The sequence below is a fragment of the Kogia breviceps genome, chromosome 12, assembly GCF_026419965.1.
Source record: "Kogia breviceps isolate mKogBre1 chromosome 12, mKogBre1 haplotype 1, whole genome shotgun sequence".
In the NCBI taxonomy this organism is placed as follows: Eukaryota; Metazoa; Chordata; class Mammalia; order Artiodactyla; family Physeteridae; genus Kogia; species Kogia breviceps.
In genome coordinates, this window is record NC_081321.1 from 83848928 (window position 1) to 83868178 (window position 19251).

The 19251-nt window shown below is 37.1% G+C and overlaps 1 protein-coding gene across 14 annotated transcripts in view; it reads left to right on the forward strand.

The window, feature by feature from the left end:
* The window catches only part of MYBPC1 (myosin binding protein C1), a 96546-nt gene that overhangs the window by 43085 nt on the left and 34210 nt on the right, over nt 1-19251 (forward strand). For all 14 annotated transcript variants that reach the window (XM_067009985.1, XM_067009979.1, XM_059081930.2 and 11 more), the window contains 10 exons: nt 563-614; nt 2652-2708; nt 8151-8317; nt 9271-9403; nt 10936-11060; nt 12041-12146; nt 13769-13935; nt 15849-16011; nt 17109-17215; nt 17540-17673. In XM_067009985.1, coding sequence (XP_066866086.1) covers nt 563-614; nt 2652-2708; nt 8151-8317; nt 9271-9403; nt 10936-11060; nt 12041-12146; nt 13769-13935; nt 15849-16011; nt 17109-17215; nt 17540-17673 — 1211 coding nt within the window. The remainder of the gene's footprint in view (nt 1-562; nt 615-2651; nt 2709-8150; nt 8318-9270; nt 9404-10935; nt 11061-12040; nt 12147-13768; nt 13936-15848; nt 16012-17108; nt 17216-17539; nt 17674-19251) is intronic.

Below are 19251 nucleotides of genomic sequence, written 5' to 3' on the forward strand. Positions count from 1 at the left end.
GTGAATTTTGTCTTCACATTAGCACAAGCTCTTTCCTTAAAGCTATATAAAGACACAACAGAAGCTTGTGAGGGTCCCAGTCCAAGAGTTGTCAAGCAGAGGCTGGGTGACCATGGGTGGTGGTGCTGTCGAGATTTCTGTATTAAGTGGAAATTTGGTCCTGAGCACTGCTTCTTCAATCTGGCCAGGCATCTCTGAGAATCACCTGGGGGGGGGGGCGTTTTCAAAATATTGATTTCCGGGAGCCCATCCCTGATCTGGTGAATCAAAATCTCCAGCGGGGAGATCAAGAAGCTGACATTTTTTAAGCTCCTTAGGTGACTCTAATGGGCAGACAGGTGAGATGACAACTGGATACGGTGACTCCTAAAGTCCCTTCCTGGATTCTGTGTGAGGGGGGATGAGGTGTGATACCTGCGCAGCTCAGCCATTGGGAGGAGAGCCTTCCCCCCTTCACCTGGCATTCCTTCCATCTGAAGAATCCCCACAGCCTGGAAAGGAGCTGAACACAAAACTGCCTTCTTAATGGGTATTTATTTTATTGTTTTCTTTCCTTTCAAAGAATCTACTGGGACTACTCCAAACATTGACATCAGATCTGCTTTCAAGAGAAGGTAACTTCCAAAGGGTAATCTAAGTAGCTTTTGTATAACGTGAAAGTGGAAGATTTTCAAAACACACTTTCCCTTCCTCCACACTCTATATTCCAAGTGAGATCAACTCTTTTCACTGAAGTCAAACATGCTAAATATTCAAAAGTTAGTGGTCAAGAGAAGCTGTGGGTTTAATATGCCAACTCGTGTATATGCTGATCATTTTTTAGAATATTCTTGTTATAGGAAGCTCCCATTTTACAGGTCTGTAAGGCTTCTTCCTTAATTGCATTATGTTCTACCAAATGGCCCACAAAGGTATATAACAATACACATCTCATATAGCATCAGTTAAGTGATATCAGAAAACTTGCTTTTTATCTAGAAGTCCCGTATGGAGCAATTAAACCATGTGCCCAGAAAACTACAATTAAGTAGCTACTTACTGAAGTTAGCACTGTTTAAATGTGGAATTATCCTAAATGAAAGACCACTGAGTCTGCTGGATAAAGAACATTGTAGAAAGGCAAAATATAGATACTTACTTGATTTATTTTGCAACTGCCAAGGCTGAAAAATCAGGGGGTCAAAGAAGAAAAATGAAAAGAATTTTCTAGCCTATGAGAAATGTGATTAGCCTTTTCCTGCCATTATTTTACGCTCTGTACTTAATTCTTCCAAAATACAAATTCATTCATGAGAGCAAATGTTTTGTTCTTCTTAAGACTGAATCCACATAACAGTGTTGTTGAATAAGGAAAGTCATCTGAAACTAGCATAAAACAGCAAGTTAGTCTGTTAATAAAAGTCATAGTTCCCTCCTAAATTATGAACAAATGAAAATTGTAATTACTTTTAAAAGATATTTAATACTTCCTGATCAGTCAATTGTATTTTTTTAAGTCATAACTTTCAAAATCTCTTGCCTTCCCTTCACCCCACGTTCAGCAAATGCATAGATCTAAAACTACATTCATCCTATGTATAAGTCTATTTTAAGAGAGGAAGATGTAATCTACTAAGTTTTGGGCTTTAAGAGAATAGAAATGTGTTTATGTCAAGAGGTCTTCCCCAAATACGTGCTATTAGAGAAATTTTGAAAACACATTATTTGAGCTCAATTCTTATAACTTACGTGTTATACACACTGTTTTTAAACCCACAGACTCTTTTCTTAGAAACCATAACTAACATTTGTAAAGAGCAGGAAACAAAATCTTCATTAAAAAAATTAAACACGTAAGTAAATATGTAGTGCCATTTAAATGTCAGCACCATAGCTTCTACTATATTTAGAGTTTATATGAAATCATGAAGGTGGGTGCCTGCCTAAATTAAGATGCATTTCTCTATAGGAAAGCACTTTTAAAAACTCCTAGTAAAGGGCTCAACAATTCCAAGACAAATTTTTGGAAAATACATTTTAAAAGGTATAAATATTAATAAGAACATGAAAAGCTTATAATCCTTTCTCTTTAAAAGAGAAAGGAATGCATCTTTTAAAAAGCTCTGCACTAGCTCCATTTTTGTTATGTTGGTATCACATTATCTGATTAATCTATTGATGGACACAAAGAGGTTACCTTTGAATATAAGTTTTGTACTTATATATTTGACACTGGTACACTTCGTCCTCCAAGCCAATCTCTGTCTGACATGAATAGCAGAGATCAGCAAAAGTCCTTTGCTTTTTACACAGGTATGTTTCCAGCACCCCCAACTTGCAAAAACAAAGTACTTTGTGTTGCTTGGCTTAAGTGCATTTGTGTTACTCTGTTTTAACACAAATCCAAGCAGTTTTATATATGCAATCTACAAAAACGTGCCTTCCGGAATCATAGAGTAACACAAGCTCCTTACGTTTACTTTTCCACAAGTACATTCTCCAAAACTTAAAATGTCACTTGTGTGAAAAGAAAGTGTTTGTGTTGGTTTAGTCCTATGACTTGTGTGCTAGTACAAAATTGCATATACGTTATATGTAGAGTGTTTGGGGGAAACTGTTGTGTATGTGTCTCAGCATTAAACCCGGCTTTGCTTTTCTTTTGTTAATGACAGTGGAGAAGGTCAAGAGGATGCAGGGGAACTTGACTTTAGTGGTCTCCTGAAACGTAGGTGAGAATCCAGTGATGGAGTGAGGCGCTTTGGCCTGGAAATCTTTTAGATACCCACTCAGAGGAGTCAGGTTTAAAGTAGATGTTTTTCAAAGAATTTCTCATTTCTTAAAAGTGTGTTTTGCTTATGGAATACTATAACAGCGTTGACTAAGAAAGAGACAGAGAAACAACTGCATACTAATCTGTTAAAGATTTTAGCTGATGCTTTTACTTTTTTAAATGTTTCATGAGTTTTCACAAACTTTCTTAGAAGGGGATGAGGAAATCTGAAAACTGAGACAGAGACTTAAATACCTGAATACTTTTTATTTCTCTCATGATTTCTATTATTTCAATCATGATTCCTTGTCATGATTTAATAATTAAAGCTCCATTCTTCTGCTTTTGATATTTGACTGAAAAATCAATTTAAAAATTTTGGTAGAAGTCTCAGCAAGTATATATATATATATACACTTTAACATAGTATTGGTGATTTACTATATTTCATCAAATCTAAGACACCATTCGTGTTAATATATACCTGTATTTTATAAATCACTAAGCAATGAAAAAAAATTGCTCCAAATTGTTTATTATGACATACTGTTGACTATAAGGTACATCCTTATTTCAGAGATGTTTAAAATGTCCAGGGCTTCCCTGGTGGCGCAGTGGTTGAGAATCCGCCTGCCGATGCAGGGGATACGGGTTCGTGCCCCGGTCCGGGAAGATCCCACATGCCGCGGAGCGGCTGGGCCCGTGAGCCATGGCCGCTGAGCCTGCGCGTCCGGAGCCTGTGCCCCGCAATGGGAGAGGCCACAACAGTGAGAGGCCCGCGTACCACAAAAAAAAAAAATAAAAAATAAAAATAAATAAATAAATAAAATGTCCAAAAATGTGCATTTTTAGACGAGATAAAATATAGTAGTAAAATGGAGATGTGTTTAGTATTATCACTCATACTCCCTTAACTTTGTACTCTCCGGCAATAAAATTTATAGATTTTCATTGTGGATATTTAGTATACAACCATTTTATAGAATTTCTGCCCATAAATATGCATATACATAATCATAAATATACTATATTATATGTGTGTTATATATAAAGATATACATATCTAGGGTATTTACTATAGCACAGAAGCAACAAAAAGAAAATGACTTTTGCTGGGATTGTGTTTTATCGACCAAACTTGTGAATAAACAGTAAACTATAATTCTAAATTAATGATATATAATATTGATATCCGTTTTCATTTAGCATCTTAGATTCCCTTTCTATTATTTTTACTGCTTTCTATGGTTACTAAAAAATTGTAAGTATAGATAGAAATGCTTCAAAACAAATTACAAATAGTAATAAATGGGCTTGTGTTCATTCTCAGTTTAGTTGGATGGCTTTATTCAAGTCCCTGTGTATGAAAAATTCACCCCCAGCTTTAAACATTTAGGTTGAGAACAGGTGCCACTTATTAATAACCAAATGGATATTAGCCAATCAATAGACTTTGGCAGTATCAAAAACATTTTTCCTTCTCTGGATACTTCAAATAATCATTAGTCTCAATAATATTTATTAATCCCCCAGTGTATTTAAAGCAATAGTATATGAAGTGACCTTAAGTGAGCCTCACTCTTACTCTTCTCCAGGTGAGAAACCAAAGACCAGAGATGTTGAGTGACTTACCCCAAGTCACACAGCTAGTTAGAGGAAGGGCAGGGACCTAAATCCAAGTTTCCCTTTTCTGAGTCAGCACATTTCCTGTGACTCCACATAAGTAACGCCATTCTGAATCTGCCTCAGAAGTTGGCGCTTTGGACATTTATAGCACAAATTGAAACTTTAGGAAGACAAGAGAGGTTTTTTGTTTTGGGTTTTTTTTTCCTGCATTTACTCAAGCAGGAAAATACTAAATGCTCTCTTTGTGTAGAATATAATACTAGGTGATGTGAGGAAAAGAAATCGAGTGCCTTCCAGCACTTGGCACGTAGGAATAGATAGATACATATTTGGGGAAAGGAAAAGGTAGTGGTTAAAACATGGATTTGAGTCTCAACTCTCCCATTTACTAATTACTGTGCATGACTTTGGTCAAATTATATGTCCTCCCTGAGACTTGTTTTCCACATCTGTAAATGTGGAGAATAAAACTACTTAAGAGAATTATTGTGAGAATTAAGTTAAATGTAAAAGACCTGGCTCGTACAGGTGTCAAATAAATATCCACTTCCCCCCCAAATGTGACATTTTCCCTTGAAGGATTTATATTAGTAAAGTGACAAAATACACATACACACATACACACACACAATCAATCAATAAAATGTAATACAGTAGATTATTAGGTGCCAAGTCTGATTAAAAGGAAAAAGAAAGAAAAAAGAACAGACTAGTTCTACCAGTAGTTTGCAGAGTAAAAGAAATCTAATTAATGGTCAAAATGACTAAAGAAAAAAAAATTACTAGAAAAAAATGGGCAGTCAACATGTCTCCAGTTCTCATTTTCTTTACATCCCCTAATTATTATTTTGACTCATAATTAGATTGTTATCATAAGACTATATTCATTTAATATACTATATACTAGTCCACCGGTATAACTTTAGATATCATTGTGTTTTCCTACTAATTTGTGAATTGCATGTGTTTTCATTGTGGTAATGACATGTGGTTACCATTTCTACTCCTCCAAGGTTTGTGGCAAAATCCCTATGAGTATAAATATCATTACAACCAACATCTTTATACAACAAAAGATCTCCCTGCCCTGAACAAAGCCAGCCTATTTCAAATAGACACTAGATAAATCACAGTCAGTCCTTTGGGCAGTATCTTGTTATGGGATTTGACCTATATAAATACTTAAAAGTTTATTCTACATAAAATTTCTATAACTGTTTTATATTTCACTAGGAGTGTCAAGTTATAGAAATTTTGATGTAGATGGAAGTACTGTAAATGTTATATAGGTCTATCCCCATGCTGGGAAATGAATCAGTAGTGCCTATAGAAATTTGGCTTTTTCTCCCTACTGAAAGTTAATGTAGCCTTGCAGATAGGGTCATGTACAGCCACCACAGTAAGTACAGATGTGTTCTGAATGAGTAAAAGAGATGCTACAGATGGCAGCCTTGACCTCACGTTCTAGTACAAAATAATGAATCCATCTCCTTGCAATTCGGGATTCAGTGAAGTGATGGAGAGGAAAGGAAGAGGCAAGAGGTCATTGGTGTTTGTATTAGGATTAAGGTCGTAGTAGAATGGGGTGTATTTTGGTGTTTTAATGAGAAAAAAAATGGTGAGGATGACTGGTTTTATGAACCTACCAACAAAACCGAGTCAAGAAACACATTGAAAATGATGATCTTTATTACTGGCTTCCTCATATAAACATTCACCTCATTCATCTAGGTATAGCTCAGTGTTTGATTTGTGCCTCTTGTTATCTAGTTTAATCTAGTTTGATATCTTTAAACCTTTTCATCAATGTCAGGAGGACACTTGAAATGTGTATGTAATTCTTCTTGGTTGAGATACAAATTGAACACAACGTAGTATGGCATAATTTTACAATGTGGGGACTCAGGCTAATGTGGCAAAAATAGAGCAGTAATAAAGTGCATTGAGGAAAGACCCACAGAGAATATATACATATGTATACACATACACATTTCAATTGCAATTCTCCAAGACTTCCTACAAAATATTTAAATGTTATATTTGAAATTTAGACTGCTTTCAGGCAGTAGGTATAGTAGATCAGGCAAATTATTACCAATATTTCAACTTCAGGACAATTTTCTTAAGCTTTTCAATTTCCCCATGTTAATAGAGGGTATAATTACCATTTCAGTGAAATGAAGATAATAGTTGTGTCTTGAGTCTTTAAGAGGCACATTTTCCTAATGGCGTTGCTAGTCCTTCCCACAAAGGTTACTGATGGACCAATGACCTCTCACTTCCTTCCATTTCCCAGATTTGCCTCAGCATCCTCTACTGGGCAAAAGACTTCCACAACAATGGAAATTAGATATGCAGAAGTCATCCTTGCCTAATGCCACCCTAAACTCTATGTTCATATTTATATTCTCCTCCCCTTCCCTATGATTACAACCCAGTCTTTCCTCAAGAAATTCTGAAGCAGGTGTAATTAATTGGACAATGCAAACATATGCAACTCATTATTTGCTGACATGATAGCATGAATCTGTTTTCACACTGATGGTTAAGATGTGTTGACCAGTTTTCCTGGAAAAATCATATCCAAGCCAGCATTATTCACAGTAAGCAGTCACTATAACATTTCCAAATTAACCTTAGTTGATAAAAAGAGTCAACTAAGCTTAAAACAAAGTTAGGACTACTTAGCTAGTGAAGGAAATCAATTTGAATTATATTTTGCATTTATACTAAGTCTCTTTCCCTAAAAGTGTTTATTCCTGAGTTTTGTTTCATCTTTTGGGTTTTAAAATACAGACAAGTATATCTACTTTAAATCATATATATGTGTGTATATATATTAGTTATATATGTTCTTTATATGTTCTTTTGCCAGTGATCAAAATTTAGAGTCATAATTTTGATAATTACACTAGGAAATTACTTTCGCCTTGTTCATGGAACACTTAATGACTTGCTTTACGTTTCACATTTATATTTTCATGATTCGTACCCAACCTGCTTCCAAAAAAGTTCGAGACAATACTTTAAGATGAAATACGAGAGATTTCTGGATCTCATTCTGTTTTTTTACTCTGACAATTTAGAAAAAAATAGTTTTCTCTTAAAAAGAATATGTATACACAAAAATCATATGAAAAACAACCAAACCAAAACCAAAACCAAAAAACAAACGCTTAGTCACAGTTTCAAATGTTTTTTGTATTAACAAACAGCAAAAATGGTTAATGTACACATTTACTAACATGGTAGGAAAAATGCTATTTGCAAAATCCGAAGATTTGAAATACTGTATTTGTACCATCTCCATATAGAGCTAAGGTATGCACGCCAATGAAGGTAGAAAGTGAGCATCGTTCTTTCACAGACCAACACCTAAAATCTTCTAGTTCTTAACCCTTATTTCAATATCGATATCCTAGATGAAAACATTTCTTTTAAGTTCCTTAAAATCTCACCTCCTATTTAGACTTGCAAGTTGAAAATAAGTAAAAATATCTTAAGGATATTTCCTGGTATCCGCCTCTCCCCCTAATATTGTGTTTTTAGCTAGGAAAAAGAGAGCGTTAATATAAGTGCACGTATCTGACCTTTCACTATGTGGAAGTTTCCCTGAGACTTCAGGCAAAGTACACTTTCCCCTCGGCTTTAAGGACTCAGGCTTTAAACAGAGCTTGTAGCACTGACCCGAAAAATCGGTGCCATACTCCGACCTTCCTTGTCTTTAAGGGACAGTGGGCAGCTATTAAACTAGGCAATGGTTCTCCCCGGTTAGGGAGGTGAAACAGCAGGAGGAAGAACCTGAGATAGACGTGTGGGAGCTGCTGAAGAATGCGAAACCCAGCGAGTACGAGAAGATCGCCTTCCAGTACGGCATCACTGACCTGCGCGGGATGCTCAGGCGGCTCAAGCGCATGCGCAGAGTGGAGAAGAAGAGCGCGGGTGAGCCCCCCTGGGGGAGATCTTAATCCTTCCTATTTCCTGCTGGGTTTGGGGACGAACTAGTTGGGGTGGAATTTGCGGGGGTTACTCTTCTCTTGGTTAACTTGACTTCAGGTGAAGTAGTTTACTGCCCCGCATATCACAGGCTAAGCGGGTAGCAGACAGCTGCTGAAGGTTTAAGGTAATAGGAGGTGCATTACAGTGACACATACAATGCATTATATAAGGGAATAGTAAACATTCCCCCTGTTCCTGGGAATTTCTCAGAGGCCCCTTTCTCCAGCCTCTGCATCTCTCCCTCACTTTCACATTCCTGGTTCTTATTTAGGCAGAGTAGATTCTATGTTTCTTTGTTTTACTGTTATATTCTTCCACCCATTTGATGAGGCATGGGGAATTCACTTCTCACCCCCGTTATGGTCACCCAAGTGTTTACACATGCCAATATTTGGGCAAGTTTCCACAGTACAAAAACTTTGATAAGCCTACTATTTCAGTCAGTCAAAGGCATTCCATTTAAGCTCACAAGTCATCGAAAGTATCTCATAAATTATATGATAAAAAACTGTGACATAGATGTACACAGATAATGCCAGTGATCCTGATAATAATCATATTAGGAAAATGAGCATGTTCTTTAAGTCCAAATTTCATTTGGATACTTTATATCAGACATTCCCTGAAGAATAAAGATAATCATTTTTGAAGCCTCTTCAATAATTCTATTCTTATGTTTCTTCCAAAAGCATGTGGATTCTCTTTACATTTTTAAACCATCTTATTGTTTATAAATCGATGCAGACTCCTAAAATATAAGGGATCATTTGGAAGTTTCCTAATTGTTTCTTCTTCAGTCTCAATTTTTATTTCACGTTAGGTTCTCATACATATATTGACTATTTAAATTCATAGCATGTGCATATGAACAGAGTTTTGCTTCTTCTCTCTTCCAGCTTTTGCAAAAGTTCTCGATCCTGCATATCAGGTTGATAAAGGAGGCAGGGTAAGATTTGCTGTGGAACTGGCGGATCCAAAGTTGGAGGTGAAATGGTATAAAAATGGTCAAGAAATTCGACCAAGTACAAAGTAAGTGGCATTTGCGAATAAACAGTGGTAACTATACAAATCAAAGAGTAATTTGACTTAATTTTCTATGCCTAAAAGCATTTTTTAGTTATACCTGTATGATACAAAATCATATAGAGGGACAGCAAAAACTTTTCATGTACTTTGGAACCATCAAAATGATAGTACTATATAAATTAAACCCTGTTTTATGTTTTAATTCTATACAAACTATTTCAAATGATTCCTAACTATGGATTTGTGTCACTGTAGGTTATATGTGATTACTTCAGAGCATTGCCAAACTTCTCCTAGTTTTGTAAAATCAAATTTTGAAAAGAATTGAAATCTATATTTGATATACCGGCTGGGAATCACACCTTATAATTAGATAACTTTTGTTTTTCCAGAGTAGCATCTAAAGCCTGTGTTTTATTGTTTTTTGGCCCTTTCCCAAATGAAGGAAACAGAAAAATCCCTGATATCTGATGGTATCGCTAGGCTTATGCAACTACTTTACAGAGATCCTTCTCAGTCTGAGAGATTTTCAACTCCAATATATATTTTTTTAACTTAACAGGGGTCATGTGCATATTTATAAAAGACTTTAATCCTGAATATCTGTCACTTCTGTGGTACAATTAGGTGGATTCCAATTTCTTACTGTGGTCATGCTCTCAGAGTGACTTTGTGATAATAATGTTTATATCTGGTAAAAATCTCTTGAATGCAGCCTGAATTTACCGAAAACATAATTTTACTTGGTTATCTTTATCTAGAAAAATGTTGCTTAGTGTTTTGTTCTTGAAGTCTTCAAGTTGAGAATTTCCCAATGAGAACTTTCTCTTTAGTCTGTTATGATGCCCTAATATACCCATCCATAATCTAGATCACAGATAATCAAATTTTGAAATCTTCTTAGATTTCAGGTTTTTGTTTCCAAACACTCAACTTCTTTCCTAGTAGATGATAACTATGATGTGATAACACTAGTTCTTAAGCTCATTTAAGAGAATATCACATTCTATAGAATTTACCATCTATGTTAATGATTAAGGTCATATTATTGCTTAAATTGTATAATCATTTATTCACCCAATAAAATCTGTATCACTGGGCTAGCAAGGAGTGAAATCAATGAATCAATGAAAAAGATCGTCTCTGTCCCTCTATAAAGTAGATGAATTGCTCATTTTTTAAAATGGACAGAGTTAAAAATCTTAGTCAACCCTATTTTCCAACAATAGGTTCATTGGCAAATATGTGAGTACTGATTTATATTTGAAATGAAAAACATACATAAAAGAAAATGACAAATTAAATATTACGTGTAAATATGCATGTGTTACATCACATGTTATAAAGATAGAAATTGGTTTCATGTTTGATGTTTATTAAACTGTGTAAGACATGGCTACATAAATTGCAGATGAAAATTACTATTTCTGACTTTCAAATATTACCGCCGAATTATAAGCCAAATTTGCTGGCAATGAAGAAAAGAATAAAATCAAGTTCACGGACTCTGTTTATCTTCCTTCTGTTTAAAACAGATACATCTTTGAACATAAAGGATGTGAAAGAATCATGTTTATCAATAACTGTGTGCTAACAGATGATTCAGAGTATTATGTGACAGCTGGTGACGACAAATGCTCCACTGAACTCTTTGTGAGAGGTAAAGTGAAATTTCTTACTGTAGCCATCAAGAGCCAACAGCTCTCCTTCTCTCAGAGGTAATAATCAAAATGGAAATGATGAAGTGAGCTTTTGAGCTCCAGAGCAGAGACGGTAGTACCTCTAGAGATGGTTTATCTTGGGTGTTAGATTGGCTCTGGATTAGAGCCTCTCTGTACTGGCAGTTATTGTGTATCCTAATTAATCTTCAGGTTCGTTGAAGACTAGAAAAACCAAGGGGAGAAAAAAACTGCTGAGTAAAAAATGCCTTGTAGTTTTGGCTCAAGCAAGCAGTATTTTGCCATGTAATTGTTCTCGTGATAACTTCTGAAACCCAATAAAGTCTACTGGATAACCATTTCACACACTCAGCTGATCACAAATAGATTTCCCTTGAAACAGCTTCATTAGTAAAGGGCATCAATCGTTGGCACTGAGATCGCTGAAGACCATCATTTACTAAGACATTGTGAAAGAGCTGGAGGGTGTCAGTGAAGCCATGAATCACTTATTTTCTTTATGAGGACCGATGATTAAGGCAGCTCTGTAATCTTGAACATCAACTATACTTCAATTAAAAATTTTCTTAAAAAGACAATTCTGCAATCTCAATCATCCCTCTAGAACCAGAAGTAGAGAATTTTAGTGTTATAGGTTCTCTTTCCCCAGAAATGCCTACCATCTGGTATCTTATTTGCCAAAAGAAGGATATCTGATACAATGTGTCTGCTCTCTAAAATAATAATTTATTTGATTTGAAGTGTTCTTAGAAAATTGGAAAAACTTACTCAAGGTTGCCAGCTATTTATTTTGCCATGAAAAAATCATAAAAAACCTACCTACTACCTACCACCGTCTAACCATGGCTCTGTGATGGATGATACTTTCTTATTGTTGGTTTTCCATCTGTGAACAAAGCCAGGGTCACAAGGCAGGTTTTTGGACATTTAATGATTCTGATTTTCCTTTTTTTCACACTAGAGCCTCCAGTTATAGTGACCAAACAGCTGGAAGATAAAAGAGCATACTGTGGGGAGAGAGTGGAATTAGAATGTGAGGTGTCTGAAGATGATGCCCATGTTAAATGGTAAATAGCTTTCCTGAGGTCTGTCCTATTTTTTTTTTTTTTTTTTTTTTTTGGCTGTGTTGGGTCTTCGTTGCCGCGCGCAGGCTTTCTTTAGTTGGGACGAGCAGGTTTTACTCTTCATTGCGGTGCACGGGCTTCTCGTTGCTGTGGCTTCTCTTGTTGCAGAACATGGGCTCTAGGCGTGCAGGCTTCAGTAGTTGTGGCTTGCAGGCTCAGTAGTTGTGGCTTGCAGGCTCTAGAGAGCAGGCTCAGTAGTTGTGGCGCACGGGCTTAGTTGCCCCACGGCATGTGGGATCTTCCTGGACCAGAGCTCGGACCCATGTCCCCTGCATTGGCAGGCGGATTCTTAGCCACTGCACCACCAGGGAAGTCCCTGTCCATTTTTAATAGACAAAAAAAGTACCTTCCTTCATAGTTTGGAGAAAAGGAAATTGCATTGACAGATATGAAAATGATCTCAACCTCATTCGTGTTAGAAGAAGTTTTAACTAAAGCTATACTAAGATACTGGGGTTTTTTTTCACCTGTGAAACAGAAAACTGAAAAAAGATCTAGAAATCTATATTGGTAAGGATATAGGGAAATAGGCACTTACTAATAAATGGATGGCTCAAGGTTCTCCAGGTCTATTTGACTCCAAAGCCCGTGGGTGCTCTATACCATGCTTACTCTCACTATGCCATACTGGCAAGTTACATGGAAAATATACTTCTTTTCAAAAAAGAAAAAGAAAATATACTTTTTTCATGTTATTCCTAGTAACTTTATTGTTACAGTATCTCAGAAAAATACTTTAGACTGAGAAGTACCAATTACTTTAGCATTTCTTAAAAATGAAAAGCGTAGTTTTGGGGTCAGATGGGAAGTGTTTTCTCAAGTTCTCTGTGAGTAAGCTCAAAATTAAAGACTAGACGATTCGGAATCTTAAAATCTTAATTGAGAAACAGAGTAAATTATGCAGCAGGAATCTCTAGTAATTGGTACAGAATAGATTGTTCATTCTAATCTAGAATCACAACTGTCTTTAAAGTGTATTAAAATGATATTCTTACTAGAGTGCGTCAAGAGCCCAAACATAGGTAATATCCACTGTTAGCATGTTTATCTGATTGATCTTAAATGGAAAGAGTGGGCTTACGGTTTTTTTTGTTTGTTTTTTGTTTTTTTTTAAATAAATTTTATTTATTTATTTATGGCTGTGTTGGGTCTTCGTCTCTGTGCGAGGGCTTTCTCTAGTTGTGGCAAGCGGGGGCCGCTCTTCATCGCTGTGCGCGGGCCTCTCACTATCGTGGCCTCTCTTGTTGCAGGGCACGGGCTCCAGACGCACATGCTCAGTAATTGTGGCTCACGGGCCCAGTTGCTCCGCGGCATGTGGGATCTTCCCAGACCAGGGCTCGAACCCATGTCCCCTGCATTAGCAGGCGGATTCTCAACCACTGCGCCACCAGGGAAGCCTGGGCTTACGTTTTTAATGTCATTTTTCAGACAGTACTTGTTACAATATTAATCTATTGATACATTGATCCATACATTCTTTAATTCAACAAAAAGTTCTTGAGTGTCTGGTATCTGTCTCCTGAAGGTCTTTTATAAAACTTTTTTAATAATCTATTTTAAATCAGGTTTAAGAATGGTGAGGAAATCATCCCTGGTCCAAGATCAAGACACTACATTAAAGTTGATGGCAAAAGACACATTTTGGTCATAGATGAAGCAACAAAGGCTGATGCTGCAGAATATTCTGTGATGACGACAGGAGGACAGTCATCCGCTAAACTTAGCATTGACTGTAAGTAAGACTTCCTTGGATGTCTTCCAAGCTGTTTTACTAGTGTGTTGTGTTAATTCAGTTTTAGGAGAGTTTCAATCTAGTTGACTTCTACTTGTGGCAATTTTTTTTTTTCCTGTGGTACGCGGACCTCTCACTGTTGTGGCCTCTCCCGTTGTGGAGCACAGGCTCCGGACGTGCAGGCTCAGCGGCCATGGCTCATGGGCCCAGCCACTCTGCGGCATGTGGGATCCTCCCGGACCGGGGCACGAACCTGTGTCCCCTGCATCAGCAGGCGGACTGTCAACCACTGCGCCACCAGGGAAGCCCTACTTGTGGCAATTTTAAATATGTAAAATTAGATTCCATTCCAGCTGAGTGTCTGTGTCATATCAGTCAGGGACTCTAAGAACTTACTACTCAGTTTAATAGTAGAATACCAATATTGGGGAGGAAGTATAAAAATCACCTGCCAGAGAAGTTACCCAAACAATTAAGAAATATTTCAATCCCCAAACCATATAAAAAGATGATAAATACTTAGATATGATTGTTTGGTTAATCCTTTGGTGACCTTTGGCTTGGTGAACTTGCTATCTCTTCAATAAACATTCAACATTCTTCAATTACATTTGGGCTGAGAAGTTGCTCAAACTAATGGGCCTCAATTGAGAAGACTAAGAGCTAATTTGCTGATATGCTTTATTTATTTTTTAAACAATTTTTAAAATATTTTTTTAATGTGGACCATTTTTTTAAAGTTGTTATTGAATTTGTTACAATATTGCTTCTGTTTTCTATGTTTTGGTTTTTTGGTTGTGAGACATGTAGGATCTTAGTTCCCCAACCAGGGATCGAACCTGCACCCCTTGCATTGGAAGGCAAAGTCTTAACCACTGGACCACCAGGGAACTTCCCCGATATGCTTTAGAGGAGTGAAAGAATTCATGTTCTTTCCCAAATGCCCCCTAACGGTAATCAGCTCTTAATGGCAGAGTCTGTCCCTTCCAGTTAGCCATGAAAATTAGAATAGCGAACTTCACAAGAAGATCGGTAACCCTGCTTCCTTATTTCTTTCTAAATCCAGTTGCAATTCATATGATTATTGAATTATATGGAAGTAATCGCAATACACTGCTCATGTTTTGTGGAATGATGGCCATTGTAGTGTAATATCAAAAAGTTTTTTCAACCATAGGCAGATCCTTATCTGATATTTGTATCCATTTAAAGCAATTACAGTCAGTCCTGCTATAATGTAACATATGCATTTCTAAAAACTACTGTGTTGTACAAAGTCATGCAATAAAAATCATAGGGCTAATGGGGAAAGTGGGGTTAAGGACACAACACTCAACAATTTTGTCAAGGACACATTTTTTAAAAAAATAAAATGGAAAGAACCTAATAAGAAAAAAACAGTAGTACAGTTTTACAGATGTTAAATGGTTAATAAATACTACAATAAGTATGGCACTTTACCTTGAAAAAGACCTGAAATTTGCTTGTGGAAGTGGTGTCAGAAGTGTTGCAGTTTGTGAGCTATTGTGAAGTAGTGGAAGGAGGTTATTTGAAATTGAATGGAGAGCTGTCATCTCAGATGTGCATGGATGTAGCTCATTTAACATGGGTGAACTAAAGTAGCTGGTAGATGTTTGAGGTGTATGTGTCTGCTCTGTGCAGTCCTACCTGACTCAGTTCAGCTGGGTGCCATTTTCTGGATTCACCTAGTCTTTCTCATGAATAAAATCATGCATAATCAAACGTGAAATGTGTGTTATGCTCTAATTGTCCCCGAATATTTCAACTGCATTGAACAAATTCTCATTTTCAAAACAAGCATTATAGTGAAACTGTACCGTTGTGAAATGACACCATCTTGGCCTGTCTGGAATTTAGATTTGGCGCTTAATAACCATCTATTATTTCTGCAGTAAGACCTCTGAAGATATTGACCCCTCTGACTGATCAGACTGTAAATCTTGGAAAAGAAATCTGCTTGAAGTGTGAAATATCTGAAAACTTATCAGGAAAATGGACTAAAAATGGCCTACCCATTCAGGAGACTGACCATATAAAGATTGTTCACAGGGGAAGGTGAGTAAGCTAGGGTGGTCCCTAAGTGAGGGCTGGTCCACATCTTCACTTCTTCTGCTTCCTAAATTACATGATTGGTAAGGGTGTTTGGAGAGTAGTCATAGGGAGAGGCTCTATTTCCTGTTCTTTGCTTTCCAATAGCAAGAATATGTGATTTCTCTGTTGTACATCATGTCCTACCTGTGATCCTGTACCTGTACCTTACAGTGAGGTGCTGTGTTATTTCAAAACCCATTGACTGAGTCTTTCCATATAAACATGAGCTTAGAGGAGTGATACTGAATTCTAGTTCAGGAACTGGTTGAATTGGATTCACTGTCCCTAACCAATAAGTGTCATATGACCTTTCCACAATTTTTTTTTGCTGAGGGGGGACGGTTTGCATAATATCCTAGAATCTAGCAAAGATGTAGGACAAGAGTTCTTAAACTAGGATCCATGGATTTTTAGGAGACTGTGAATGAACTTCAGGGCCCCCATAAATCCTTTGAAATTGTAAGCAAATTCTGTGTGTACAAAAATACTTGTTTTTCTCCAGATTGAGGAGCCGTAGTGTCCCTCAGATATTCACTGGCTCCTGGTGCCAATAAAGTTAAGAACTATTGCTCTTATGCCAATACTTTATAATAACTATAAAAGGAGTATAACCTTTAAAAATTGTGAATCACTATGTTGTATACCTGAAATATATAATAATGTACGTCAACTACACCTCAATTTTTTTTAAAAAAAGAACTGTTGCTCTTAGGTTTGCATAAAAAGCCAAAGTCAGGTTATTCTTGGTAATTTCTTGAATCTTAAAACATGGCATCAGTGAGGTGTTATCTCCTATCCCTTTTTAAGCTATGAGATTTTTAAAAGGCACAAGAGATTCTTGCATAGTAAGCAGGCTGTATTTGTAGAGATAGTTTCATATAGCCCAAAATAAATACTGAATGTGGATCAATAAATAGGATAATTAAGGCATCACATTATTCTCAGTCTCTCTCCAGGCTGCACTAAACAAGTTAAGATAAATCCAAGTGTCTCCTTAGTTTGGGTCCTACACAGTCTAAACCTTTGCAAAGTCTTAGAAATATGTTTTTTCATTTCTTTAGAATACACAAATTAATGATAGCCAATGCTCTTGTTGAAGATGAAGGTGATTATATATTTGCGCCAGATGCCTACTCTGTTACTTTGCCTGCCAAAGTTCATGTTATTGGTGAGTAGATAAAAGAAATCATTGCACAGTTGTGTTCTTGTTTTTCTGGTTTTGCTTACCTTGGAATTATATTCAAAATGTGATATTTAAAGAAAAATACATGAATTGGTAGTAATCACTAATCATAATAGTTGATTCTTAAGAGGTCTTAACAATGAAGTAGTTTTGCAAGATACCAGGCACCAACTACTTTGACTCTGCTTATATCCTTTTTGACTGGATAAAATATTGGTTACTACCAGTGTTTAACACTAGCTGAATACTAACCCAGATAATCACATGGAAATAACCATCTGATAACAAAGGCCACGGTTAATATTCCAGATCCTCCGAAGATCATACTGGATGGTCTTGATGCTGACAATACAGTGACAGTAATTGCAGGAAACAAGCTTCGTCTAGAGATTCCCATCAGTGGAGAACCACCTCCTAAAGCCATTTGGAGCCGAGCAGATAAGGTTTGTTCTACACACACACACACACACACACACACACACACACACACACTCAAACACACACACAGCCTACCCTACTCCCTGCCTCCCATAAGTCACATGAAAGAAAGGCAGCAAATAAATGTACAGTAAAGATGTAATTCCTTTAATAAAGAAAGATCACTGATTTTCAGGCAAATATAATAACTATTCATTTGCTTTTCATATTTCTGACTACCTATTATGTGACCCTGTGCATATGCATATGAATGTTATTATGTGCAGTGAATAAGGTTCTACCTTTCCTTCTAATGGGTATCAGGGAATGGGGTGGAAGAGAAATAGACAATGAATTATTAAATAAATAAATAAACAAAGTCACTTTGGATAGTAATGAGTGCTACGATAATTAAAATAACAAACAGGGCTTCCCTGGTGGCGCAGTGGTTGAGAGTCTGCCTGCCGATGCAGGGGACGCGGGTTCCTGCCCCAGTCTGGGAGGATCCCATGTGCAGCTGGGCCCGTGAGCCATGGCTGCTGAGCCTGCGCGTCCGGAGCCTGTGCTCTGCAACGGGAGAGGCTACAACAGTGAGAGGCCCGCGTACCGCAAAAAACAAACAAACAAACAGGGTGGGACTCCCATGGTGCCTCAGTGGTTTAAAATCCGCCTACCAATGCGGGGGACACGGGTTTGATCCCTGGTCCAGGAAGATCCCACATGCCGCAAAGCAACTAAGCCTGTGCGCCACAACTACTGAGCCTGCGAGCCACAGCTACTGAAGCCTGTGCACTTAGAGCCTGAGCTCAAAAAGAGAAGCCACTGCAATGAGAAGCCCATGCACCACAAGGAAGAGTAGCCCCGCTTGTCACAACTAGAGAAAGCCTGCGCACAGCAACGAAAACCCAATGCAGCCAAAAATAAAATAATTATTTAATAACAGCAACAACAACAACAAGAAAACAGGGTAATATGATTAGTAAGTGACTGCATGGGGCATGAGAACAGCCTCTAATGAATGACAATAAGGAACCATTTTGAGAAGATAAAAGCAAAGAGATTTCCAGTTGATGTCAATGCAAGTACAAAGAACAAGAGGAGAGAATGCACTTAATGTGTTGGAGGAATACAAAGAAGGCCAGTGTGGCCAAGGCAGCGTGAGTGAGTAGGAGAAGAATAAATAAGATTGGAGTGGTAGAGTAGAGCCGGCTCAAGTGTGACTCTGCGGCTTCCTATATAAAATGTTTTAGGCGCAGTAAAACTGTTCCATATGATACTAAAATTATGGCTACGTGTCATTATAGGTTTGTCAAAACCCATAAAATGTACAACACCAAGAGTGAACCCTGATGTAAACTATAGACTTTCAAAGATAACAGTGTGTCAATGTAGGTTCATTAATTATAACAAGTGTACCCACTCTAGTGGGGGATGTCAGTAGTGAGGAAAGTTATGTATGTGTGGAGACAGGGGTTATATGAGAACTCTTTGTACTTTTTCCATTCAATTTTGCAGGGAACTCAAAGCTGCTCTAAAAAATAATTTTTTTTTTTTTTTTAAATGTTGGAGAGTGTTTTCTCCTTTTCCACTTTCTGGAGGAAAAA